Source organism: Telopea speciosissima, chromosome 7, assembly GCF_018873765.1.
Source record: "Telopea speciosissima isolate NSW1024214 ecotype Mountain lineage chromosome 7, Tspe_v1, whole genome shotgun sequence".
NCBI classification, from domain to species: Eukaryota; Viridiplantae; Streptophyta; class Magnoliopsida; order Proteales; family Proteaceae; genus Telopea; species Telopea speciosissima.
Window position 1 is genome coordinate 66,313,165 of NC_057922.1, and position 27,894 is coordinate 66,341,058.

General features: G+C 37.6%; 2 protein-coding genes across 2 annotated transcripts; one reads left to right on the top strand and one right to left on the bottom strand.

The window, feature by feature from the left end:
* Window positions 1-205: 205 nt before the first annotated feature.
* LOC122666981 (respiratory burst oxidase homolog protein E) lies at window positions 206-10,019 on the bottom strand. The gene is made up of 14 exons (XM_043863120.1): window positions 9,197-10,019; window positions 8,902-9,061; window positions 8,689-8,737; window positions 8,436-8,549; window positions 7,602-8,051; window positions 6,073-6,456; window positions 4,372-4,467; window positions 3,877-3,992; window positions 3,528-3,710; window positions 3,016-3,178; window positions 2,689-2,886; window positions 2,421-2,549; window positions 594-672; window positions 206-401 (listed from the first exon to the last, which is right to left on the bottom strand). The coding sequence occupies exons 1-14, from the start codon at window positions 9,771-9,773 to the stop codon at window positions 292-294; spliced, it is 2,808 nt and encodes a 935-aa protein (XP_043719055.1). The 5' UTR covers window positions 9,774-10,019; the 3' UTR covers window positions 206-291.
* A 16,607-nt stretch (window positions 10,020-26,626) lies between these two features.
* Window positions 26,627-27,460, top strand: LOC122668788 (tRNA:m(4)X modification enzyme TRM13-like; the record flags this gene model as incomplete). The annotated part of the gene is made up of 1 exon (XM_043865319.1): window positions 26,627-27,460. A coding segment is annotated over one exon (834 nt), but the record flags the coding sequence as incomplete, so codon positions are not given.
* Window positions 27,461-27,894: the final 434 nt, after the last annotated feature.

Genomic DNA, 27,894 nt, shown 5'->3' on the forward strand with positions numbered 1-27,894 from the left:
AGCAAAGAATTATTTGTAAATTATTAATACAAAGAAATGTGAACTCTACCCAACAAGACAACTTGTTAATTTACACAAAACATAAAGAGACGTATGATGAGGGCTTTGCTTATATGGAATTGCTATCTTTATATACATTTTACATTTCCATTGATGAGCTAGCAACTAGCAAATTAAGAGATATATAAAATTGATAAAACATTTTCCTTTCTATCATATTTTCATTTACACAAAAAAGTAAAGACGTGTCTGATGAGGGTACGTGTGGTGTGTCCCATTGATCGACATTCTTCAGAAATACTCCTTGTGGAACTCGAACCGTGTGGATGTTTTTTGTGTTAGTTCACGTGATAACTTCTTTAGCTCCTTTGCTAGTACTGGCATCCCACAGTAGAATACTCCTGCAATTGCAACAAAAGAAGAAAACCAAAAAAACCAAAAAAATAAAAGGATTTCAATTAAAAAGGGAGGTCGCACAATGCAATCCAACTTCAATTTCAAACTTCATGGCCCCCCTGTGTATTTATTTATGGTAGTTCTATGCTTCTATTCAGTTACTCAGGTGTACGTAGTATATAAATTGTTGCACTTACCAACAGTGGCACACGGGTGCTTTGAAGCTATTTTTTTGAACACGTGTTTCCAATTCGGCCGCGCGAAATGTGTTCTAACCTGCGACATGTGAAAATATAGAGATGGTTATATCAATTTTTGATTTTTTTCTAACAAAAGTGGCCTTTAATCAATCAATATCTACTAGGAAGGAGGTAGCTAAAGGCCCGTCCGGCGGCCATGGCAGACTATTCGGGTAGGTTATAACTATAATGTGATTGCATATTTGGCGTTCAAAAATTTTGCAATCGGTCAACCTTGTCATGGACATGACCTGCTTCTTATTTCGGGTTGATACGGACAAGACACGATTTGACAAAATTTTGTGTGTCTAACATGAAAATAATCAGATCTAGCAAAGCTTTTACCTTCGAAATTTCGAAAAAAAAAAACAAAACAAAGTGAAAATTTTTCCCAGCAAGAGTGGAAATTCACTCCTCCCTAACAATTCCGAACCCTCTCTCTCTCTCTCTTTCTACCTACTGATAAAATCGATCGATTTAATTTTACTGTTACACAATTGCATTTCCTTGCCTGCTAGCCTTATAACAGGAACATTCTTACTACAAGTGTAGCAGCAAAATTTTTTCCGAATCAATCATGTGCCTCCTCCCATTGGTGTATCTTTCTCACTCTGGCCTCATGGGAAATCTTTCCCCTTAAAAAAATATGACCAAATAAAAAGACATAAAATATATTTATAAAATACAAACATTAAGAAATTAATTCATATATTTAATGGATGGAGTTTCCCTTCACTCACGGTGAAGAGAGAATCTCTTAACTACCCCCCGCCCTGCCCCCCGCAGTCATATTGGACTCTAACAATAATGAAGGAGATTTTTGGTAGAGTAATTATGACCCTCTATTCTTTGGTTTAACTTCGTCTTTATAAATTTCCAACCAGAAAACCAATTTTTATATCATATAAATATATAGAGCGCATGTTCTCTGTCTGGGAGCGCATTTGGGCGCAGGTTGTGTCCAGGCATATGGGGCAGGATAGGAACGGGGTTTGGGTCATTGGGGTGGGCTGGTCATTCTGCCCTCTCCTATGTGTCTGGGCGTACCCTGCGCCCCTAGTGCGGAGAACTTTATCCTAAATATATAATCCAAAAGCTCAAACTCTTGGGTGGGGGAACTAACAGGTATATGAGAGGACAAAAGATCGTAGGGGTAACCGATGTAGGATTATTCTCCCAACAGAGTTGACTCGAACATTAAAATCCCCAAACCCAAACATAGAGCTATAGGTTCAAATTCGTGTCAAGTGTTTGTATATAATATTTGAGATTGAGTTCCCTGTCCAGCTGCACAACTTATGTTAGCAGCTCTCTGTATGTCTATCTCTCTCCTTTCACAATAAGGGGGCAAATATGTCATTTCAAAGAAAGAAAGAGAGAGAGATAGACAAAGGGACAAACATAGAGAGGTGCTAGCGTATGCTATGCAGCCTGGCAGCAATTTTTTACCCATAATATTATATCATATATGTAATATGTGTGTGTAGAACACGGATCGTGATCCTCTACGACGCTCTGCTCGTAGCGGCCTGTGACAGAGTGCTGCACGCAATGTCCGCCTTACCCCTGCCCGAGAGCCTTGCCCGAGCAGGGGTAAGGCGGACATTGCGTGCGACGCTCTGTCTGGGCCGCACAGGCCGGTACAAGCAGGGCGCCGTAGAAGATCTGTATACATAGAATACTAGCCCTACCGTATCGATCAACATATGAGGAAACTGAAAAACAGAAGAAGTATAAAAAAGCTAGAAATCATAGAGAGAGATATATATATATATATATATATACCCGGGTGCCAGAGAGGATGTCGACGCCGTGTTTGGCATGGTTCAAAGCTTGTACCATGGTAAGCAGGGTGGACCTGGCATCCCCTTCTTCATAGACGCTGGTGAGATAGTTGTGCAACTCGATCACACCCTGTTTTCAGAAACCATTAATTATTTAGTTAATTAATTAATTTATATTTCAGAATGAAGCTAATAATAAAAAAGATCGAAAAGAGGAGGCCGGAAATAGTATTATGAATGAGGATGAGTACTATTAATTACTAATTAACCTTTTGATCCATTTCGGCGACCTCGTTCATAACTCCTTTAAACCATTCGAAGGAACCAGATTCCCTTGTAACCCAGTAGAAATGAGCGTTTGTCGTCCTTTGCGTTCTCTTCCTCCCATGAGGTGTGGACGTAGAAGGAGTCATGGATCCGTGATTACTGCTCTCTTCAGATCTACATGTCGTCTCCGTGTTTGAATCCTAATTAAAATCCATCATCAAACATGCACGTATATATAGAGATTTTTTTGGTTTTGGGTTTTGGTTTCACAAAATTAAAAGAGACCGAAATTAAAGACACAGAGAGTGACTTAATAATGATGAGAGTACATTTTGTTGTTCTTCTGCTGTGCGTATATTGTTGAGTAAATCTCTGAGGATGCTAATAAAAGGTGTGGCTCCAATTCCAAGCCCAACAAGGAGTAGCACGTCATAGTTTCTGTAGTCTTGTGCTGGAGCTCCGTACGGTCCATCCACGAATAATTTTGGTAAACTACTGCATTAACCAACCCATAATAATAATAATAAGGATTCATATTCTTCTTAATTTCGAGGTTAAAAGATCTTTTAATCCCAAAATGTACACGAATTTATTCAGAATGGGGGTGGCCTCCTCCCATCGTTGACGGAGGTTCATCATACCTTCTTCGATACCATATTAAGTTTTCTATCTTAAAATCAATTGGTTCGAAATGAGATGGTCTCTTGTGGCTCTTATACTGGATAAAAAAAACCAAGCACCCACAGCCAGCCATTGTGGGATTACTCCAATATAAGTAATAATTAAAATTAAGATTTGATCAGAGTTGAATTAATTTACCCACGTGTACGTACTTACGTACCTGCTCTTTTCTTTAATTCCAACTTGACCAAATTTGGCTCTGCCGATTACTGATCGTGGGGATGAGCCACAAGTACTAGTTTCGGTGAATACCCGTTTCAGCTCTTGTGTCCAATCTCCTACGCTACGGATATGAACACTAATGTAGTTGTCATCAGGTGCTGAAGTAATGGAAAATGGGTGCCTGATAGAGAGATATTCCAGAATTAATGAAGTTAAATATTCATTTTATAGGAAGAAAGTAATAATTATATATATATATAATATTTCTAGCTAACTTAAAATGAAGAAGGGAGATATATAGAGAAGAAATGAAAGAGAGAGTACTACTACGTACAACTGCTACTCACCACTCAAATGGGGAGATTGTTGGGCATTGTAGAAATATGTACTGCCCACTTCTATACCTAAACCCATGGGGCTTCGACATCACTATGCTCAGTACATTTCCCGGTAGTAATGAAACCTGCAGGTGAGAGACAGAAATATTTCCATGACCCCCATACCCAAAATCCAATCACCCACGAAAATTAAGTTTGTTTTTCTTTTTTTTTTTTAGCTGAGGAGGCATATACTGCTTCTTATTAACGGAAAACCTGTCCAAAATATGAATTTTCTTTTCTTAAAACTACCTAAGAGCAAAGTTATCCGATACAGTCTGATACATATCGGTATTAGTATCAATATCAGTCTGAGACCGATACCAATTCCTATATCGATATTTAAATCCATGCCGCTAAATGCAAAGAATATATTTAGAAACAGTTCTTTTTGTAATAGGAAAAATAAATGAAATAATTTTTTGTTTTTAAAAAAACAAATAAAAAATGAATAGTTACTAATACCTTTAAGATCTTAACCGAGTAACTTTTTGATCGAAATGTTCGTAGAATTCGTTCACAAATGTAGAGCAACAGCGGGATAGAGATGTACATCCAGGTCTGTTAAATCAAGACACTGTTAGTATACGTAGTTTGTCTCTACTAATTAATTAATTAATAATGCACAAGTACTTCTAACTAGCTTAACCGGCCACTTTCTTTATGATCCAGTTGCTCTGAAATAATCTGGAAAGAAACCATTTCATTTTAGGTTTTTAAATACTTCAGGCCTTCAGATCGATCAGATCGATAACAGATAACTTGCATATATAATTACTGGAAGGGATGGACAAAAGAAACATCTTGTTCTATCAAGTAAATACTAATATAAAAGAAGCTTTCTTGTAATTTTATTTTAAAATTTTCCTTATAGGCTATCATACATCCTAATGCATGAAACCTTGTATAAAATGGGACTATTTCTTTTTTTTTTTTTTTGGGTGAACAAAACTTTAATAAGAATTATGTGTAGCACACATGGATTCCGAATTACAAGCTTTAAGAAACCATGGAATGGAATTGGGCCAAGTAATCCTACAGGACCGACCCATCCGAGCAAGGGAGTCAACCAACTGTTTCCTCCCTTGGAATAAAAGAAAAGTACACAATTCTAATAAACATGACGTACTCCATGAAAACAATATCCCGAATAATAGGAATCACTGCAATTGGAGAATCAGATTATGCACTGATGAGGATAGAGATCAATACTTTGTTGCCCGAAAAATGCTATAGTCGCTATAATTGAAAGGATCTGAGCATGCAACTTGACAGGGATATTTCCCTCCAGTTTATTTTTTTGGGGGGGGGTTGTGTGTGGGGTGGGTTAAAGCCTTAAATCTATCTAAAGAAAACCTTTTGGGCAAGAAAATAAAAATCATTCCGTTTTCCTATCCCTATTTTACGAAAAAATTTGGCAACAATCCGGATTGCAGTCATGTTCCAGTTGCCCCCAATCACAGACACTCTAATTTAAAATAATTTCCTTCCCTTTTGGATTCATAAATACTCCATTAAGTTTTAGCATTTTCTAAATTACCTTGAGGGATTCCAAGTTGGCGTACATGAGTGGAGCAGCAGGAACATGACTGCAACCCTGAGAGCAACTAAATTTTGTCCCTTATTTTATGGTTTCGATTATGGGACCATCTATGTAGGGATTTTTGGATTGGGACGTCAGGCAATTTGCTCGAAGATGAGTATCTGGCTAATGGCTGTCAAAACCTACCTTTGCATCACCACCAGAATGTGAATAAATAATAATGTATTATCTATTAATCTAGTGGCAGGGAATCACTTGGGATTACCTAATTTCAAGTTTTTAACAGGTAAATCCAAATCAATCATGCTCAAGTCTATGTATAGAGCATTTTTTTTCATTTTTTTAATGCTTCGTGTATAGAGCACAACTACCGATGGGATTATTTAGATATAAAATTATTTCAGTTTTCAACTCCAGGTGGGGTGGCTAGCTATCACATGCAGTCCTAGCTTCTTCTTCTTCTTTTTTTTTTTCTATTTTATGATATTAAAAAATTAAAATGGGGGATTTTTATAGTGGAAAAAGATGTCTAATGTTTAAGATGTGTTTGGTATGTAATTTTGGAATGCATTTTGAAACAAAGATGGAACAAAAGATAAAGACGATTGTGAAAGAAAATTTACCGTTTTGAGGTACCACTTGTGTTCGAGGAATAAGAAGTAGCCGTGGGCGAGGAGGACGGCGTAGACGAGAGCGAAAAGGTGATGGGAATACCAGAAAGCGTTGAAGCCCGTCAATCGGTTGAAAGGTGGTGGGAGCCTCACAACGTTCTTGCGGAAGCGGCGGGTGGCCAGTGTGAAAGAGATGATCATGAGGACCACCATGGCGAACCCTGTCACACCTTCTGCGCCCTTCACAAGCTCCCTGTACGTCGGCCTCTTGTCATTGAAATCCGACGATATCAGCATGAACTTCTCTGCTTTTGAATTCACGATACGCGGGAAATCGCATGCCAGATGGGTCCCGGCATGCACAACTATTCCTATCGCTATTGCTGTCGCAATAATCTACACACACCATTCCAAAAAAAGACAAAATAAGAGAGTGGTTGGGGATTAGGAAAGCTGATTATTAAAATTAAAAGGGGATGATCTCTTTGACATAAAACAACTAAGAAAAGAATGTCGGTTTGGGTTTCATGAAACTATCATTAATGCCCACTTCACTCTAAGTAGAAATCAAAATCTAATCTCTATTCTTTGATTTTAATGTTAGGGGTTCTCTATTTGAAGGCATCCACTCCATGAGTTTTCAATGAGGTATCTGATGGCTGGGTTGCCTAAGCACATATTGTGGCTCATGCTCAGGAATGTGTGTTAACCAGTGCAATGCAGCCGTCAGATGCCCATTGGATGCCCATTGTTTTTTTTGCCACTTGCCCAATTGTAGAATTATGTAACCATCTATAAATTGTACAGTGGATGGGTTTTCCCCTATGATTTGCCACCGTCAAACCAAATGCTTGGGATTCTCTTTTCTCTTGTATTTTACTTTTGCATATATAATATAAGGCGAGAAGTTCCTACCACAACAATGGAGTGGGGATTCATTCTTGTGACCTCTCACCATGAGCCATAAGGCTTACACTAATATTCTTTCTCCTCAGACAAATTGTGACCCCCATATAGAAGGTTTGCTTTTTTATTTTTTTGGTTTAATATTGGTTAAAGAAAACTATGCTTATGAGTTATGAATTAACCCCAAATACGAGGGAAAACAAAAGAAATTGTATGTTATTAAGGGGGAAAGTGGGTGTGGGAAGAGTCCGAATGCTCTCCCCTGCATGTGAAGGTTTTATGTACGATCTTATCATGATGACATATATCCTTTTGTTTCTATAAATGTCCTTTAATGTCTATGCCTGTAATGTAAAGGGACATTTGTGAAAGAAAAAAGACACGTGTTATAATGAAATCGTATGTGATGAATCGTTACTCTTTCATGTAGGATGGAATTCGGTATCATGGGAAACCCGAGAGAAAGTCCGGTGATTCTTCACGTACGTGAGCATACGTGAACGACTCACAGCCGTTCAGATAGATTATACTCACAGATTGGATTCCATCTGAATGACTGTGAGTCGTTCACGTACACTCACGTACGTGAAGATTCCCCGCTCATAGTGAATAGTATTTATTTTTTGTTTGTTTACCTTGTGGAAATTGATGTTGTCGTCGAAAGGAACAAACAACCTAGCACTGGTGGAGCGAAGCCACGTAAGAGTGTTGCGACAGACAGGAAGCAAGATGAGAGCCATGTTGAGCTTGAGGGTTTCTGCGGCGCCCTTGGCGGTGGTCAAGCAGTAACCCATCACATGGAAGGCATCCTTGTTCCGGTACTGCACGAACTTCCACATGAAGAGGGAAGCCATGACCAAACCCCAGAGCCCCAGGATCCAAGCTCTCTGCCAGTTCTCCAAGACCAGACCCGGTAACTTCCCTCCTAACACGCGCAACAGGTTTTTGGGCTTGAATGATTCCCCCATTCCCATGTTCATATTCACGCTCAGGCTCTGACTCCATCCCATGCTCGTCGCGCTCAGTGGTCTGCTGTAGTTCATGTAGTTTTCTTTTTGCAGCAACAACCCTTCCAACTGCCACAACTGTAAAACAAAATAAGCAATACATCATACTTGTTAAAGGCGGATCCAAATAGTATTTGATCGTCTACCGAATTGGAAACATATCGGTACATATGCGCTGGCACTGCTGATCCGAACCCCCAATCCCAAAGGTCTGCGTTTAGTTTGTCATCTCTTGCTCCCTAGCTACCCGGCTAGCTATTACCCACTCCCAATGAAAAATTCCAATCGGAACTCCAACTGCTCTCCTGGAATTGAAGACTTTTTGTTTGTATTCCATTAAATTAAAGGATCAAATGTTGTAGATATGAGGACTCGATCGAAACAAGATAAAATCAATCCCCGATTCCCATTCCCCACAAGTGGACAAAGAGAGTTGATAAAAAGGGTTAACATGAAATTTACCTCGATATAGCCCAGGTCTTCTGGGTCTAGTTCTTCCATTATCAGTGAGGCGTATTCTTCTGCTTGTTCTTTCAGTTTGGCAAGCTTGTTTGCAGAAGCACTGAGCATTATCAACTGTAAAGTGCAAAGCAAACAAGAAAAGAAGAAGAAGAAGAAGATGTCCGAACGCGTAAGAGAACGGCACCAGGAAAAGAGTTATAAGGAAAAGAGGGGAAAAAAAACAAAACAACCAAATTACAAACAGTCTACTTACTTCCTGGACTTCTTCTCTTGTGATTCGGCCATCTTCATTTCTGTCCGCCCTATAATTGACGATTATTGCCAAAAGCAAGCTTTGTTAACAAAGATTTCTATACTTTGATTAAAAAAAAAGCTCAAACAAATCAATGACAATTAAGAAGGCAGAGACAGAGAAGAATAATAGTGAGTGAATTGAAGAAGATTGGGGAGTACTGGAGATACCCACATGTCGAAGAAAATCTGGAGGCGGGCGTCAAAGCTATGGTCCGATATCTGCAGCCAGAACTCGTGAAGTTCTTCTTTCGTAATTCTCGTTATCTTTTGACATCTCCGTCTCGCTAATGCGTCAAAAATCCCTACCGCGAACTCCTTGGAGTCGTTCATTCCTGCTCATTAATTGGAAACCACGCGTAAACTATTAATTTTGACTATAATAAAAAACAGATTCAAGATTCAGACAAAACAATGCTACGAATAAGTTGAAGAGTGATCTAGTTCTATAATTTTTTCGCCCTTTTTACCTATACATTCGCAGAAATCTTCTCTGGAGAGGAAACCATCTTTGGCCAGCAGCTCGAACCGTGATTCGACAATACGCCAGAGTTCATTAGCATCCTCTGTTGTGGTGGTTTTACTGATGAATCTAAGACCCTTAAGCGCTCGTTGAGCACTGGATCTCGTCCTTTCGAGCTTAGTTTTGATTTTCCTGGCATCCCGAGCAGAGATCGTGAGCTCGTCGGGCTCCGACGATGATGTTCGTGTTCGCGACGACGAAGACCTCAGCCACGGAAATTTCCGGCGAATCTTAGATGTAGCAGATAAGCTCCGGCTTAGGAGACCATCAATTCCATTGAATCCAGTTGGATCGGCTCTTTTTGTCGGAGTAACACTGCGTACGACGATGGAGTCATCTTCAAGCTCCAACGTCACTTGCACATAATCGTCGTCATTGTTTCTGCTGAGATCATTGAGGAAGATTGGCAGCATTGCCCCTCCCAGGCCATACTCGCCGGAATGCTGCAAATCGTCTTGTACGTCGAATCTCCTACTGTAATTTGATCGTCTAGAGCTGCTGCTCCCAATTGATGGTGTTCTCATCTCATTCGTTTGTTTGTTAGTTTGTTTCCTTTCTTTCTCCTTCTGCTTCTTCTTTCGTTTCCTGATATGTTACTTCAAATAATAATTTCTTTCTCTTTTGTACATAATAAGAATCTTTCCAATCTCCAGATAAGAACTGACGGCGCCATAGCTTGACACGCTTGAGCTGAAGAAGCTTCTTAAAACAAATACCTCTTAACTGATATCCGCGCACGATTTCAACGCTGGTTGCTGTGTCTTTGCTTAGAGTGGTTGAGAATTGTTGAATACAACTTCTGATCCGATACATATATATTAACAGGATTTTTAAAATAAAAATAAAAAAAAAATTAAAGAGAAAAGAAGAATTAGGCCTATACTCTGTTCTACGTCTAAAGTATCCGAGATTACTTCATTTGGGAATCGGGGCCCTGAAGATCCAAATTAATGCCTTTATTTTATTTCTTTTTTCCTTCTTTAACGTCTGCTTACGTAGTACTGTAGTAGATACATTACTTCTTTCTACGATTGTAGGTGTAAATATACCTTATTGTTGCACCCCAAAAAGAAAAAAAAAAAGAAAAAAAAGAATATATATATATATACCTTAGTTAAATTCTGTATTTATACTTTCACAGTGTACCGCCATGCAAATATGCAATGTACTGTTTTGCCCTTTCCATTCATTTTCTTTGACTCGTCACTCCAAGTCTAAATTTCACCCCCTCTAGTTCCCTGCCCAGCCCAGTTCCCCAGTGCCCCAGTGCCAATACTAGGGAAGGGGGGGGGGGTGTGGACCCCACCTAGGTCAAATGTTTGGGTAGGGGTAGGGTGGTCATTGCACCCCCTCTTATTACAGGCACATGGAACTAGAGGGGACAAAAATCCCTCACTCGTTTTCATACATGCTCTTTGAACCATTGAAGTATCCAGTATAGCAACAAAAGTACGAACCAACATCTGAGATCAGCCAATAGGCTCGGAACTTAAGTTCCTTCGAGATCGCCCTTGATACTAATCATCACAACAATTGATAAGGCCAATCTTTGAGTTCGGCAATTTTGTTCAGTACATCACGATTACCGAGCCGATCCATTAAGCTTATTCAGACATTTATTAGACTTGGCAGCCATTTCACACACAATTCGTTTCGAGATTAATCAACAACCACTTCAGCAAGATACATAATTTGACCAACAAGCAACTAAACCAATGAGATAAACTAACTTGAGTAACAACCTCAGTAAAGCAAACCCTAACCGAAAAGAGAACATTCTTGAATGGAGACATGCTTTCCTCATGAACTCCTAGCTGACAAGTGTCTTACCCGAGAGACGCTACCTACCAAACAAAGGACACTCCACAAAGGTCTATCATCACATTGATTCTATACCGATTTATCATCATAACCCTACAAATAGTGGCTCCTAGCCCAGGTAAGGGGCCCAATTCATTTTCCATTCTCAGTCTAGAGAATTATCTTTTGCAGAAGGTCTAACTTAAGCATTAGAGTATCCTCGCCAGTTCGGACCGATACCCTCCAGCTTATTTTGTTCTTTTGTGTAGGTCAGTTCGGCTATGTAAAAGCATCAGATCGGATCTTGCCGCAACAATACCTATATGGCCTTGCACCAATATTGAATTTTTTATTTTATTTTGTTCCATGTCTTGTTACTGAAGGGTTAATTCCTTTATGATATATTTTTTTTTAAATTTTGTATAGGGACTTTTGGAATGACACCTATGTGAGTGTATTTAATATACGTAACCTTCTTTTGATTGCCCTTTGTTTTATTTCCGTAAGTTCTTTAAGTTGGGGTAAAAAAGATGTTTAAAAGAAGGGAGAGGTATTGCTACAATGTCAAAATGCAGTTTCCTACTAATGAGAAGGTGGGAATTGAATCAAATCACCTATAGGAGGCTTGTTTTAACGAGGAGAGAGAAAGTATGGGTCCACAAGTGGGACATGAGAGGGAAAACGCAGAAATCTACACACTCGCATTGTGACAATCTTTTTTCCTTAAAATACTTTTAAAATGATTTATCATCGTGTCATTCTAAAAAATTCTCATTAATTTTGCATGCTTTTTGAATACAGATGTGACATGATAAAATTCTATCCACCCAAAAAAAGATGTATTAATAAAAGAAAAAAAATTACAAATTATTTGATACCTTAAGGTATCTATAGGGATTACTAATTGAGTGGCATGTTAATGGTAGAAAAGTCAAATATTTAGGGATTACTTATTGAGTGGCATGTTAATGGTAGAAAGGTCAAATATTTAGGGATTGCATGTTAGTGGTAGAAAGGTCAAATATTTTAAAGGTCGTAACTTGAAGGAATAATTATCTAATAACCACTGCTTATGTCTTTAATGCTTACGGCTTATATATGCAAAATTGTTTTTTTTTACCAAAAAGGAATTTATATATATATATATATATGCAAAAAACCCTAGTTTTATATTATAATAATAAAGTTCGTGTCTTCCACTCCTAATTCCTGGAGTCCTGCTGGCTACTGTCCATGAGGCCACTAGAACGTTCTAGAAGAGTGATTGGTAGCTGTCCACCCGATTTTGACGCTAATATATAATTAATTAGTGATTACCATCGTAAAATTTAACGCCTAATGTATTTTTTTTGGGTGATTTGTATAACATTTCCATTTTTATTATGGTTGCATCTTTTACTCTAATGCACCCACGAGGAGCAGGGGTTTACGTATCAGTGCCATATCCAATACCAATTAGGGGTGTAAATGAATAGCCAAAATCCGTTTTCGTATCCGTGTCCGTATCCGTTTAGCACTATCCGAATCCGTCCGAAGGCTAAACGGATAGGCTATAGCTATCCGAAAAGTTATATTTACATATAAACGGATAAAATTTCAGATCCGTATCCGTTTAGCACTATCCGAATCCGTCCAATAGCTAATCGGATGCGGATGCGGATGCGGATATAGCACTATCCGAGCCGAATCCAATCCGTTTATAGCCCTAATACCAATACGAACCGATACAATATTGAAATCGGCTAAAATGTTACGCTTTTAGGACAAAAAAATGATTTTGGAGGCAAGGGAGGGGAAGTTGAAATTCTCTCTATTGTTTTTGTTTTTAAATTAGGGAGAAAGAGCGCCATCGGTGGCGCCGGACACGTGGCCCCATCATCCTGACACAGTGGTGCACGAAATGATCGCCGCACCCTAATAATTCCCAGAGTTCCAGGGGGTGTGGCAGTCATTTCGCCTACCCTTGTGTCAAAGCATAGGGGCGGCTACCATTGCACAACCGGGTGACGTTTTCTTTCCCTTTTAAGTAATAACCAGTAAGGCAGAACCCCAAGGGGCAACACAGTTGGCATGGGAGGAGGCCTAAGGAAACTGAAGGTCCTGAGTTTGACTCCACCTCCCCCTTTAGGACCACCCGCCTGAGAGGGAACTCCCTGGTGAATATGGGGGCCCCAATATCTCTCGGTTCGTGTATGTTACGAGGTCGTGCATGAGCTCTGGGGGAATTAGTCGACCAAAGACCGGATACCTCCAGTTTCCAAAAAAAACAAAAAGTACCCAGTAAGACAGACAATAAAGGAAGATAGGACGAAGAAACCCATAGCCAGAAAAATAATCATTAAATAATGTAATATTTAACGTGAAAATCTATTTTCGCCAGATTTAGTGGCTAGGATTTGATCATAAAACTATAGGTGGTCCTTGAAAGATAGACATTATTGTATATTCAACAATAGAATTATTCATACAATTGATCAATCTTCACAACCCAGAATCCCCTACAAAAATATAAGTCTAATAAGACACCACCATTAATCCGGTATTTTCTTAGGGCATATTTGGCTAACCTTCTTGGGTCTTTCTATTTCCAAAAACCAATTTCTAGGAGACAAAGAGGTGGTACTACTGAAATGGGTTGGTTTGAAACCTTTCATGCCTCTTACCCCGCTGAAACCAAAAAGATGGGGGGCATGTTTATGGGTTTTTCAGGCTGGAGGTCAGAAATATTCTAAAATGCTACATTTTTGTTGGTCCCACTTTACCTCCTAGAATTCGTAATTAAAGTTTCTGTTTTCAAATTCGAACCTGTGACCACTTAGTCACAATGGAGCAACCTTACTGTTGTACCAAAGCCCATTTTTTTTAATCCTACAATTGAATGAATATTCCATTTACACAAGAAATGAAAACATATTCATATATGATAAAAGATAATTCTTATCATACATGATTTTTTAATAAAAATAACACTTAATGTATAATTAGTTCTATATAATAAAAAATAAATAAATATAAAATACTTTATATTATAAAGTTGTTGGTGAAAAATCCAACACCTACACACAGGGGTACAACGCACGTGGTGGAGGTAGTGTGGGCGTGCCAGAGCCTTTGACGCAGGTCCAAACGGAACTGGAAACGGCTTGTTTCAACTTTCGACTAGGACGAAATGACCTGTTCTAAATGACTGAACGACTTGTTCTAAGATGAAAGGGCCTGCTCAGCCAGGACGAAACGACCTGTTCTAACTTCTAGCCAGGCCGAAACGGCCTGTTCTAATTGACAAAACGGCCTGTTCTAAGAGGTCAAAGACGGCCTGTTCTGACTTCTAACCAGAACGAAAAAGGGATCCTTCCGTGCCTGAGTAGCTCTAAGGTCTTTTGGGTGAAAACAAATCACGATGGACAAAGCAAGGAAGAAGATTGAAGATCAAATTGCTTACTTGCAGTCTGTATCCGTTGGAGTCATTACAACTTACGAAATCCAACATTGATGAGACATACAACTTGACATTTACAGTACTACTACTTTAACGGCCTGTTCTAAGACGAAACGGTCTGTTTAGGGTAGAACAACTCTACGGCCAAATCGCATAATCTCAAAGAGACGGATTTGATGAAGCTTCACAACTCTACCAGCCATGGATTGATGGAGCTTGCAACTTGATATTAATGATGGTTGTCTTCTGAAACACGGGCCAAAAGACAAGACTGTTGGAGTTGTTCTCCAAGCATCTCCCAAAAACGGTCTTGATGAAGCTTCCACAACCCTGCCAGCCTCGAACTGATGAAGTTCGTAACTCGATGATGATGGTTGTCTTCTGAAACACGGGCCAAAAGACATGGATGCTAGAGTTATTCTCCAAGCAAGGCCTACATGAATGCCCCTTGAAACACAAGCCAATGAGACATTGGTGGCTGGAACCCAACTCCAACAAAAATTACAAAAGGGATGAAAGATTACATCCTGAAAGATAAAAACTGAAAATGATAAAATAAAGATAAAGTGCAGATGGATTTTGTTGATCCGTTGAGTGTCCTTTCTTCAATGGAGACTTTTCCCTTTTATAGATGGATCCCATAAATGCTCCTACTTGGTAGTTATCATAACTACTGCACCCATGTACCTACAATCCCTTGTGTCAATGTCACATGTCCCTGACTTTTGCCCATGACCCCTTTGTGAAGTAATTCCCACTATTGCATCTCCTACTTTTTCAGATTGCTTCCTAGTGTGATGGGTCCCTTTCATTCCAAAGTAATAACCTCCTGTGCCATGTGACCATATGGGGTTTGTAACCTCCCACCATCTATAGTCATGGCAGGTCCCACCTTTCTACTTGGTTATTCAAATTTAAAAGGGTAACTCCTTGATGACAGCGTGCAATGCATGGCCTTATGGCACGTATAAACAAATCCCAATTTATGAAATTGGGATGCAAACAAAAGTATATTTGTTATCAACTATTGTCCAAAATTATAAATTAAAACCAACTTACATCGGTAAATACCCCAATAAATTGATCTAGATTCAATATAGATTTAAAAGCACCCACATAGATCCCTATCGAGATTGTAAAATATTCGTTAAACATAGAGAGGATAGTCTTCTAATCCCATAGGGCTTTCAATCAGATTAGTTTAACAAAGAACTAGATTGAAATGAAACCGGCAAACCCCCTCCGCCCCCCCCCCCTCCCCTCAAAAAAATAAATAAATGTTAGTGCTCTTAGCAATGTTGTCATCGTTTTTTGCTTTTTTCTTACTGGTTTGAAGGGTATCTCTTAAAATAATATATATTTTCTTGGGAAGATCGAAAACGCATTTCTGGAACCCTAGAGAAAAAGGAAATTAAGGAGAAGTCATCTTGTACCATTCTAGCGTGATTCAAGAGCATAAGACACGAAAAAAATTGTTAGAAAACATCGGTTTGGTTGTTGGCGATGGAAGTGTTTGATACGTTTTGTTGAAGATCTCACAACATTCGGTTAGAGTTGGGAGTTTGCCTTTGAGAAGTTCAATCTGGTATTTACAAAAAAAACCGAGCACCTCTACATTTCCCTCCAAAGAAAGAATTCATTTTTTGGAACTTGTTTGAACGAGTAAAATAATGGTCAAAGTCTAAGAGACATGCCTAGTTTTTCACAAGGATTAAGTTTCCCTCCACCCATAGAGGATGGTTCACAAGCCCTCCTAAGGATTTTGTATATTCCAAAATACCCTCTCAATACGGCGATAACCATTCCCGCCCTCTCCCGCATTGCGATAAATGAGATCCCATTCATCGTGGGAGGAGAGAAACTCAGTCCTTTTCACAATATAATAAACAATGATGACATTTTCACTATTCATTTTTATATTTTAGGACTTGTAAAAAACCTTTGTTTTAGCAACCATAATACTAAGAGTAAACCCTTACCCCAAAAAAAAAAAAAAAAAAAAAAAAAAAAAAAAAAAAAAAAGTAAACAACTAATTGTGGGGAAAAAGTTCATACCCGGAATCCCTCCCGTCTCCCTCTCATTATCTCTCATATGGTAGAACTTTACTTTTATTACAAAAATCGCATCCTCCAATTTTTTTTTGTTTTTTGATAATTGATAATAATATAATCCTTTTCAAATAAAGCTTCTAAGAAATGGCCAAATATTAATGGCCACATAAAGTATCAACTATCAATGCAAACCGTTAAATGACCATCTTGAATATTAATAATGATTTGATGTTCTTATATTACCCTTTCTGTATGAGAATAATATTACCTGCTGTCAAAAAGATAATGATTTAGTATGATCTCCAATTAAGAATTCTATCAAAATTTTAGATTATTTATTTATTTATTCAATTGAAAAAAAGTTATCCCTTGAGATAGGAGGTTAGTACATACACAAAAATGCATCATATAAACCAAAAGAAACATCATGTGGATTATGAAAGATAATAGCCCCATAATAAAAGATAAAGAAAATTTTAACATATTGATTTCATTAATCTTGTAAGAATGATGACAGTGTACCATTTTATCTTTATTTAACTAAGTTTAACAAATTAAGTATCTATCCTGGTTGTTGATAAATAAAATAAATTCATGCTTTACCATCATATATGCTCATTGACTTAATCAAAGATTTAATTTTGGTTTTGCTTAAAATATTTTTTTACTTCATGTTTTTGGCAGAAACTATCGTCTTCCTCACGAGCGATCCACGATACCTGAAAGACAAAGAGTAAAGGACCGGAGTTGATCTCCAGGGGGACTCTCCGACAATTAAGTCAGTATTAGTGGTGTAATGAATAGTGGGAAACAGAAGAATTGTTCAAATCCCTTACCTCATGTCCTAACTGTTATATATATAGAGTCCATGGTGTAGATCCCTTGATCATCAAGTAACTAAGAAACGACAAGGATTTTTGATAGAGATCGAATCTCTGATTCAATGGGCTACTTCCTTTTCTCCTTGATAGTCTGAAGATATGTGTGAATCATAATAGGAATGTGATTTAGTGGCCAATTGTGATGGTTTATTTGATAGATTTGCTTCTGTTTGCGAAGAATCCTTATAGATCATGTGGTTGATTAATATTCACGTGCTTATTCGAGGATGCCACGTGGCACATGTCTATTGGCCATGGATAATTGTACACATCACGTCATATTCTCTATTGATAATCAAAAAATGATTGTACAAATAAAAAATGTACAGGAAGAATGTTTCTAAAAAACTAGAGTGGAAAGTAGAACACTACCGTCATCACCTCCAAAAGTAAAGAACTAAAGAATAAATTGTGTTATAATACCATTAAAGAGTAAGAGGGAAGGACAGAATGACGAGGAGTTGGGTTTTAGTACATTTCTAACTACTTCACCATTCAAAATAATAGATAAGTTTAGATTTGACAAAAAATAAAATAAAAAGATAAGACTATTAAAAAATATTTTTAAGAAACCATGCAGCTGTACATCTCTAAGTAATTATGAATTGATTGAAGTTGGAAAATGTTTGGGGGAACTAAGGACCCTCCCCGGCCCCCATGAGATATAATGGAATTGTTTTGGAGTCCTCGTAGAATTACTTATTTGAGAACCTCCTTAAAATGGAAGCACTTTTTTTCGTGGGTGCAACTTAAAATAGTAAATTTAATCCCAATTAAAGATTTTATTTCTTTTGATTTGATTGAGATTTTTGTATTACCTTGACGCGGCTTGACCCATGAACAACGAAACAAAAAAAGAATATTATATCCACCAATGAAAATGAGGATATGTGAAGAACAAGAGTTAACGTTATTTTCAATTCCCTAGTCACAAATATTATTAGTTTTGTTGTTTTTAATAATAATAATAATAAAAGTCATCTACACTTTTGTTTTCTTTTATTCATTTTCACTTGCAAATCATCAAATGACACATGCCACACTATTGTAGGAAGTAAGGATCGGGCTCCTCTCCTGCGAGCCCAGCACGCACAGGGAGTGCCTAGTGAGGCATCTAACGACATTGGGTTGCTGGGTACACGAGGATATGTGCTTGTGTAGGGTTTGGCGTGAATCCTGATGTGCTCAGGGGCCAAGTGTCGTTGGATGTCTCACTAGACACTTCTTGGGTGTTGGATTCAATGCCTCACTGGACACTTCCTAGGTGCTAAGCTCACAAGAGAGGAGTCGAATCTAGGAAGTAATGATCACATGGACTTCTTTTCTCCAATTTAATATTATCCATAAGATGCATATATAATTTACATATCCATGAGGGTAATATGGCATCCATCTAGGCTCCAATTCTTGTAACCCTTAAGTTCACCTCAAAGACTTAAAACTTGAGATACAGTAACAGGTCGGACTCCAACGATCCTATTTAGATCTTCCATTCGAGGAAAAAATAGAAAATTCCGTTTTGAGCTGAGTTGATCCAACCGATCCTGGCCAAGTTTGAGCCGAGACAAGGGTGTCCAAATTTAGTCAGTCGATCTCATTGGGGTGATCAGCATTTATTATATATGGCTTTTGTCAATCTCAATAATTGGGTCACAAAGTTGATGTAGACGCTCAGATCCCAATATTAGAAACCATAATAGCTCTTCCAGGTTTTCTTCCAGAAAACATAATTTGGAATGGGGAAAAGATTCCCATGACGCGATCATGGAATTTCCTTATCGCACCACACCCTCTCTTTGTCTAATGTTCTCTCTTGCGCCCACTATTGTTGAAATTGGTTCCCAAGCGCTCCTATTTTTATGGCGTGGGAAGGGTTTACCATTTCGTGTGGTTGCCTAATGGGAACCCTTTAATATTGTAAATTTTAGCCAGGTTAAAATTTACCCTGGCTAACCTCAGGACTCAAGTCCTCTCACTTTTTTGTGAACCTCATGTTGAGAAATAATTGAGCAATCATGATTAGGTAAAAGTTGCTTTAGACTCATTGACTTGATGAGCTTATTAAGGTGGTTAATCAATTTTAGCTGCCTGGTCGGATGATGAGATCATAATTCTCACAATTGATATTGATAGGTATGATAAGATTAAAATAGACGTCACGTATCAAATTTTATGACCTAATTCAATCAAATACTCTATTAACACGCATCTCTTCACTTTTCAGCCGTGTCGAATGCGGCATTCGATATCTTATCGTTTTCAAAATTTAAAAAATTTATATTATCATTTTATGAACTTTATTTGGATTGAAACTCGAAAAAATAGGCTGGGATCTTGAGGTCAACCTATCCTTATTATTATTCCCTTTCAATTCAAATTGTTAGTTTTTGCAGAAATAAATGCATCAAATGATGTAAGATGAACTTGGTCTGTGGCCATTAATGGTGATGGAAACCAAGATTCATGAGTGCCACAGCCACTTAAACGATGAGTGTCCTTCTGAAAGCTGAGCTTCAAAGGACCTGATCGAATGCGAATGCTTCAACCATATATATTGGAGATTCATATGAGTCAAACGTTATTAGTATTAATATTACATGGCAAACAGCAGAGCAGAGCTGAAAACACGCAACCATACATAGGGAAGTGCTTGCTTCAAATATTATGTATATGGATTAATTAATAAGAATCGTGCCGGTGGATGTTCATTACAGCAAAACGCGCAGACCAATAGTAATCACGCGAGTCAACTCATACCTCATGACTATCACGCGGCTCCCTTTTCTCTCTTTCTTTCTTTTTTGTTTTTTTTATTTTTTTTATATAATTAATGAAAAAACAATAAAATACTTTAAAAGATAGAAGAAAGAGTATCTACAATATTGTCAACATCTTTAAGTTCTTGACAAATTCCATGGCCACACTGAAAAGTAGAAGATGGTAGAATATTGAGCAGATCCGGATTGCACACCAAACTTCATTAATAACAATCACGCGGGTCTATTATTTTTATCTCTTTTCTTTTCTTTTCTTTTCTTTTCCTTTCAACGAACAACTGTGTCCCCTCATGCTTTATAAAAGTCAGAAAGAATTGTTTTTTCTCTCCTTGTCTTTGGGTTTCTATTAAAAGTTTATGAAGATTCTACACCAAGGCTTCACACTAAAAAAACGGGAAAAAGAATCTTGCTTGACTTACGTGATGCCTGCTTTTAGAAACTCCAGACACAAAGGAAGGTGAAATGACTAACTTGTTCCTGTGTGAATGCGAAGAATTCCATCCTTGTTGATGCTTTTACGCATTGTGATTGGCCCTGTGCTAACGCAGGGGCCATGCTGCTAAGCAGAGAACCCTCTCACCTCACAAAATTTCTCCAATAGAAAACAAAAAATTGGAAAATAAAAATACATGCTGTCAATGTGTTCTGCATATCTCACAATCTCTTCTTTCTCTCCTTGTTAAATATGCAATTTTACTGTTTACTATTAGTTTGAAGGGTTTGATGCCAATACACTTCAAACTAATGGTAATCAGTAATATTGTAGCCATTACTTGATAATCTCCATTCCGATAAAATCTTCATCTCATCTGACACAAGGGTTAGAGGGGGTTAGAGATAGGGAGAAATATTGTAGCCATTACTTGATAATCTCCCAACTTTGAACATGAATAATTGATTCAAATAGGAAAAGCTATGAAAATGGACAGTTCAAATCTATCTTATGACTTGCATACAATTACAAACACTTGTAATACCAATAACTACCTTTAAAAAAAGATAGAAATTGATTATAAAAAATAAAGGAAAGAGAGTGCTACCTGGGCACGTGCGATGTACTGCCCCTACACCCAGACATAGGTGCGGGTGAAATGACCGTTGCCCCTAGGAAATTCCACCTTTCCAAGTATGACGGTTATTTTGCATGCTCCTATCTTTAGGTGCAGGGGCAATGCGATTGTTACTTTTTCAAACTTCACAAAACATTTATTCTGCCATATATGTAAATAAATGTGCAGTGTGTAGATCTCTATACCCAAAATATGACGTGGCATGATACAATTTTGGTGGTACTTGACTACATAGAGAACATCGAAATATTAATTTGTTAATGTTTTCCCCTAATTATTTTCAGATTTTAACACATTTTACAAAGATTTGATGGTGCAATTGCAATTTTGCAAAGATTAATAAAGCCAAAAGGCAAGATGTGACACATTAATTAGTTTGTGATTTGATAACGCGTCCATATATTCATATCCTAAATCAAACTACACCACTTGGTTAATTTTTATAGGTCCATCAACAAAAAGATCGATAAAACTTAAAATTCAAGCAGTACTATTCAATTTTGATGGTCAGCTACTTCGATAACTTCTAAGCATTTGCTTTGACTTTTCCCCATTATAATATATTCAGCTCTTTTAATTCATTTTTTGCAAAGATTTTGATTTTGGAAACTTTTCCAAAGCTTAATAAATTCAAATGGCAAGTTGTGTTTGGGATGAGACTTACCACATGATTAGGTAGTTTGTTAGCTCTCCACATATTTCACCTTAAGTCGAGTCATTCTTTGACAGTTTTACCAACAAACCATTGTTCATTACAAAAAGGAATCTTTAAATAAGGTGGGTAAGCTCTCCACATATTTCATTTTAAGTCAAGTCATTCTTTGACAATTTTACCAAGAAACCATTGTTCATTATAAAAAGGGATCTTTAAATAAGGTGGGTAAGCTCTCCACATATTTCATCTTAAGTCAAGTCATTCTTTGACAATTTTACCAACAAACCATTGTTCATTACAAAAAGGAATCTTTAAATAAGGTGGGTACCTTAAAAAAAATCTACTCCAAACAAGTTGTGTCCAATGTATGAGAGAGAGAGAGAAATGAGGGGGTGTGAGACTAGAGGATTCTCTCTCTCTCATTGGACCCACAATTACTGCAAAGGAGCTAGAGTGTACTATTTGATAGGTAATATTTTCATTCCAACCGCGGTTGAGATATATTTGATAGGTCATATGTGAAATTTGGTAATCCAATCAAATTGTATGATCCGCCATGTTGGAGACTTCTTCCTCAATATTATTTAGTACTATTAAACTCTTTTCAGTATTTTGTATTTTTTTAATTTTTGAATAAAAAAAAATTTCCCCACATGCATTGAGGGTGACATGAATTATATATCTCCATAAGATTTGGATGCCAATCAAGCTTCCACATGACAAATTGTTGACCTTTCTTAAAGAAAATATTGTTTCTAGAAGAAATATAAATTTAAAAGAATTGTTTTATTAAGAGTGCGATCAATTTGCAAAGGTGATTTGTTGGCTTGAAGTGGGGCTATGTAGTTCTCATTGGTTTGGGTTGTTTGTTTTTTGTTCTAGTGGTGTTGGGGTAGATTGTCTTGTATTTCGTTGTTTGATTTGTGGGTTGATTTCAAAAGGCTGTTAAAACGCTAAAGGCTTTGAGGTCCGGAGGAATTGGCCAACTTATATGTTAATCTACTCTTCTGGTGGGGCTTTGGTGAAACACCGCCCTCGAGGAAATTTTTTTAAGAACTATATGGGTATTTCGGTAAAATTCTTGTATAGGGTTTTGTTATAACTACATAGTGAGGGTTCTTTCATTGTAATGAAATTTGAGAGAATGTAAGGATGAGAGACTGTAACTCTATTTTCCATTAGTAGTGAAACGGATCTCATCTGACCATGGACATAGACAATCTTACCGAACCACGTACATCTTTATGTTTATTATGTGATTGTTGTTTGTGATTTCCATTCCTTTCAACATCATGTTAGATTTAGTTTTTTCAACAAGTGGATATGCGTCGTATACTTTTTCATTGTAAAGGAATTTATAAGAATTCAATAACTTGGAATAATGTTCATGTCATGTCATGTCATGTTATTTAATGTGAAAGCTAAAGCGTACGAGAATTTGTCTTCTTATAGATATGGAGAATACTAACTACTACTAACTCCATTTCTCAACTTTGAATTAGAGAAACCACTACTAACTCCATTTCACTAACTTCACTTTGCTTAAATAAAAGGGAATTGGAAAATCATCAGATCTCCTCGTGCATGCACTAGTAAAGAAAGGTAGCTTTCTATGTTCCATTTCTAAGTCGCAGTTTAGTATAGAAATTAAGACAGGTTAGGTAGAGTAGAAAGAGACCTCCAAGGAAGGTAAAATATATTCTGATAGTGCATGCAAGTAAACATATATATATATATATATATATTTCGGACTTTTAAGATTTTAGGTGGTTAACTTTTACTTTAATTACCCACCCTTTTATTAAGTAGGGTTTGTTGGGGGGTTATGGTTAATTTTAAAGAGTGAGTTCTACTAGAATCATCTCAAAATATCAATATATAGATGATGATGATGATATATATCATCAGAGCCAGAGAATGACAAGTCTAATTAATGTGCCTCCAAAGAAGAAAATTCTCACAGAATTTTCCAGCTAATTCCGCAATGTGTGTCCATTCGGATCCACCCATAATAATAATACTACTATAATCAACATAAATTTTCCATTCAAGAATATTAAAATAACGTGCACGACAGCATGGGGAAGAAATTAAACACAAAAAACAACAGCAAATTAAGGAATTAGAATTGACAAAATTAAGTGGTTTTCATGAGCGTGCTAAAGAGTTTTGTTATTTGGGTCATCGTTTGGGTGGAACATATGTTTATGTTTCAGGAGTGGAGCTAAGAGACAGAAAAATTAAGGAATTAGAATAGACAAAAGCTAAGAGTACTTAGAGTTGGAAATTAGTGTTTTAAAATACCCTGCCCAACCCGGCAATATATAGCTAGGAAATAGGAAATTGGAAATTTGGAATCCACCGACACTTTCCCATGAACTACTTCTAGATTTCAGTACTAAACTGACAGCAATGCAGCAGTAAATCTCAAAAGTACATTAAAGTTCACAGACTCGAAAGAAATTTGTTGTTGGGTGAATCCTTCAGAAGTAAGCAACTTTAAAAGTAAATTTGAGTAGTGTAGCAATGTAATTGTCCCTATCCTAAGTAATCTATCAGAGCTTCTGTCTTAGATTTCAATCCCTTCCTTTGTTGGAGAAGAAATTAAAAGAAACTCACTACCCCACCTCTTAATATAACCTAAAAACCCAACTTTTACTTTTAGGATGCAAACATATTTCTTAAAGTCCAGAGTTTTAAGGTAGAGATCGATCGATGTCCTGTCCTTCCCAAAATGAAAACCCGAGAGTCTCAGAATGGAAAAACATTTTTCAAGCCCAAAATCGATGTAGGATAGAGAAGTACTTTCCACAATGATGACATCTAACCCAAAAACCTGAGCTTCGTTAGGGTATAGAGACCCTTCCAAGATTATGACTCCAATAATGCCATTATTTCCAATTTGGAAATAAAATTTCCATACATTTTAGACCATCAAATGCACGCACTACATCACAGAACCAAAGATTTAGTAATTGCCCTTTCGTGTAGGCCGGTTAGTTATGGTCTCTTATTAAAACTATTTGTGGATCCGGTTCCCACTAGAGTATATACTCTCATCACCAACTCAAAACTCACCATGGCCTACAGCTTTGAAAAACCCAGAAGAAGAAAAACGACAAGAGCTTGCAAGAAGTTTGAACCCACATGAAGCAGGCCTCTATTTCTTGTATGCTTTAGAATTCAAAGCTGTTACAAACATATGCTACCTACTACCTTTATAATCTCCTAATCAAAGTTCCATGCTTGCTCCAACTCTATGGCTCACTCTAGTTGGATGTTTAATGTTGAAAAGTAATGAATTATTTTAAGCAAAAAAAAAAAATATAATAAAAAATAGTTATATTCATTAAAATCTTACAATCAAATAAAATAGTTTTCTAAGAAATTCCTTTTTTTTTTTTTGAGTTTAAAAATTAATGTAGCAAAATATAGTTACTATATTTAGTAAAATTTTGTGTTTCATTCATAAAAAAATACAGTGGGTGGGGCCTTGGTGTGACGGTTAAGTTGTACTATTGCAACCTGTTGGCTATAGACATTTGCTCTTCCCAAACCCTGCAATAGCAGGAGCCTCGTGCACTGGGGCACCTTTTTTTATTATTTAAAAATAGTTTTCTCAATTTATTGAATGTTTCTATATATCTACATATATTTTTTTTGATAGCCAACCAAAGGAAAATTAAATAAACAAGAAAGAGAATACATCCTTTGTAGGGGTGTCAAACCTAGCCCGAACAAGTAAAATCGACCAAAAAACCCTATCTGAACCGAATGGGAAAATTACACTATGACCCCCTGAGGTTTGTCCTAAATACAGAGCAACCCCCTGTGTTTTAAAAATATACAACCAGCACCCCTGAGTTTAGGGTACTTGTTACACTCAGCCCCCATCCGTTAGAGCATTCCCGTTAGTTGCTGATGTGTTGGCTTTTGATGCCTTAAAATGACAAATATAGCCCTAAAGAGGTGTGAGCTTACCATTTTGCCCTTAGAGAAGCCCAAACTTCACACTGTTGTCTCTCTTACTTTGTCTCTGCTACCTTTCTTCTTCCTCTTCTTCTTCTTCTTCCTGCAAACTCACCTACCCCCACCCCTTTGCAACCCCATCCACATAGGCTTAACACCCCCCAAGTCTCTTATTTTGCTCAGGAAGGTGTTCCTTCCTGAGCAAAGTCAAGAAGATAAGGTGTTGCCTTCCTGAGCAAAGTCAAGAAGGTCAAATTTGCAACAGGCTTAACCTTTCTACAAAAAGGGCATCGGTATCGGTTGCCTTAAATTGTTCTCAAATCTTCAATTAAGATATCGGGATGTAGCTTGTTTGTGTTTATTGGTACGAACAGAGATTTGAAGATCTGGAGGAGGGCAGAGGATGGTACGTACGAGAGTCAAAGACTGCGGAGGCGTCGCTGTGAGAGTGAAAGGGAAGCACTGCTTATCAGCATCGGTTTCTCAGTAGTGTCATTGAGAATGGAGGAGGGACGCTGCAAGCTTTGGTTCCCCAAGAAAAATCGATTTTGTTTGAACAAATGTCTCAGTGATTCTCTGTTTTGCGAAAACCACAACCCTAAGTCTGAAGAACAGAGGATTACATGTCCACTAGACCCCTCTCAGTAAGCTCTCTTTTGAAAATTCTGTACTATAAGAAAATCTAGAATCACATCTGAGAAGATGCCCGTTTTTGAAACAATTCCAATCCTTGAAACAACAACCTTTCTACAAAAAAGGGCATCAATGGCGGGAGAGATTATGATGTTGATGATTTGAAAGTCATTTCGAAAGATGCAGAAAACTTTACCTTCCCAAATAAAGAGCTGTTTGAGCCCTCGGATGACATTACCTCAAACATGAAGAGGAATGCAGTGTATAACTTGACCGTCCCAGAATTCTCCCAACTGATGAGAAAGATAGAATTGATTCACGGTTCTATCAGTTCGGAGATTCACAAGTTGTATAACATACCCGAAGTTTGGGGCATGTGGATTAATAAAGGAATAGATTGGAAATTGCCGTTCCAAGAGAAACATGTTCTGCAACAGGTGTCGATTCTCGGGAACTTGGCAGACTTTGGAATATTGGAAAATCCTGTTGGGAACATAGTTTGTCCAAACATTGCAGAACCTTTGAGCTCCAATGGGTCATCTAGGGATAAGGTCCCTACCGTCATTGAGTTTGGGGCAGGGAGAGCATACCTAACACAAATGCTTGCAGACTATTATGGTATCAATAAAGGGTTTTTAGTCGAACGGAAGTCTTGCAAACTCAAGGCTGATCGAAGTCTACGACAAATAGAGGACTTGACTTTAGAGCGTTTGAGAATTGACATAGAGGATTTGAATTTGGATGCTCTTGAATCTTTGAGGGGAGTTCCCTACCTGGCGATTGGGAAACATCTCTGTGGGCCTGCAACAGATTTGACTTTAAGGTGTTGCCTTTCTGAGCAAAGTCAAGAAGATAAAGCTACACATTCAAGTGGTAGTCATTACCTGAGAGGACTTAATATTGCAACATGTTTTGTCAGTGGAAACACTACATAAATAAAAGATATTCATAGACACAATAGTGGGTGTGGTCGGAGGTTGCAGCGGTGGTTGAAAAAAATGAAGAAGAGGAAGAAATAGTGGTGGGTGCAGGGGCGGTGGTTGAAGAAGAAAGAAGGAAGAAGAGGAAGAAATAGGAATGGATTACAAAAAAAAAAGAAATAGGAATAGTGGTGGGTCCCAATTTTTTACGTTAGAAAAATAAAAAAAAGTAGGATAAGGTTACTTTGATTGAAGGGTAAAATTATCATTTAAATTTTATATTTAACACCGTCCCGTTAAAGGAGTTGGGTGTATATTTTGGAAATATAGGGGGTTGCATTGTCTTTAGGGTAAACCTCAAGGAGTCGTCGTGTAATTTTCCTGAACCGAATTTATCCATGATTTTATGGATTGGGGCGGGAGGGGGGTGAGTAGTGAGAAAAGATGCA

Excerpts from the sequence above, each read along its gene's own strand:
- LOC122666981 (XM_043863120.1), bottom strand. The coding sequence starts at position 9,773 with ATGAGAACACCATCAATTGGGAGCAGCAGCTCTAGACGATCAAATTAC. Across the intron at positions 4,468-6,072 it reads ACAAGTGGTACCTCAAAACG|ACCTGGATGTACATCTCTAT; the intron begins GTAAATTTTCTT and ends TTGATTTAACAG. Across the intron at positions 3,711-3,876 it reads ACAATCTCCCCATTTGAGTG|GCACCCATTTTCCATTACTT; the intron begins GTGAGTAGCAGT and ends TCTCTCTATCAG.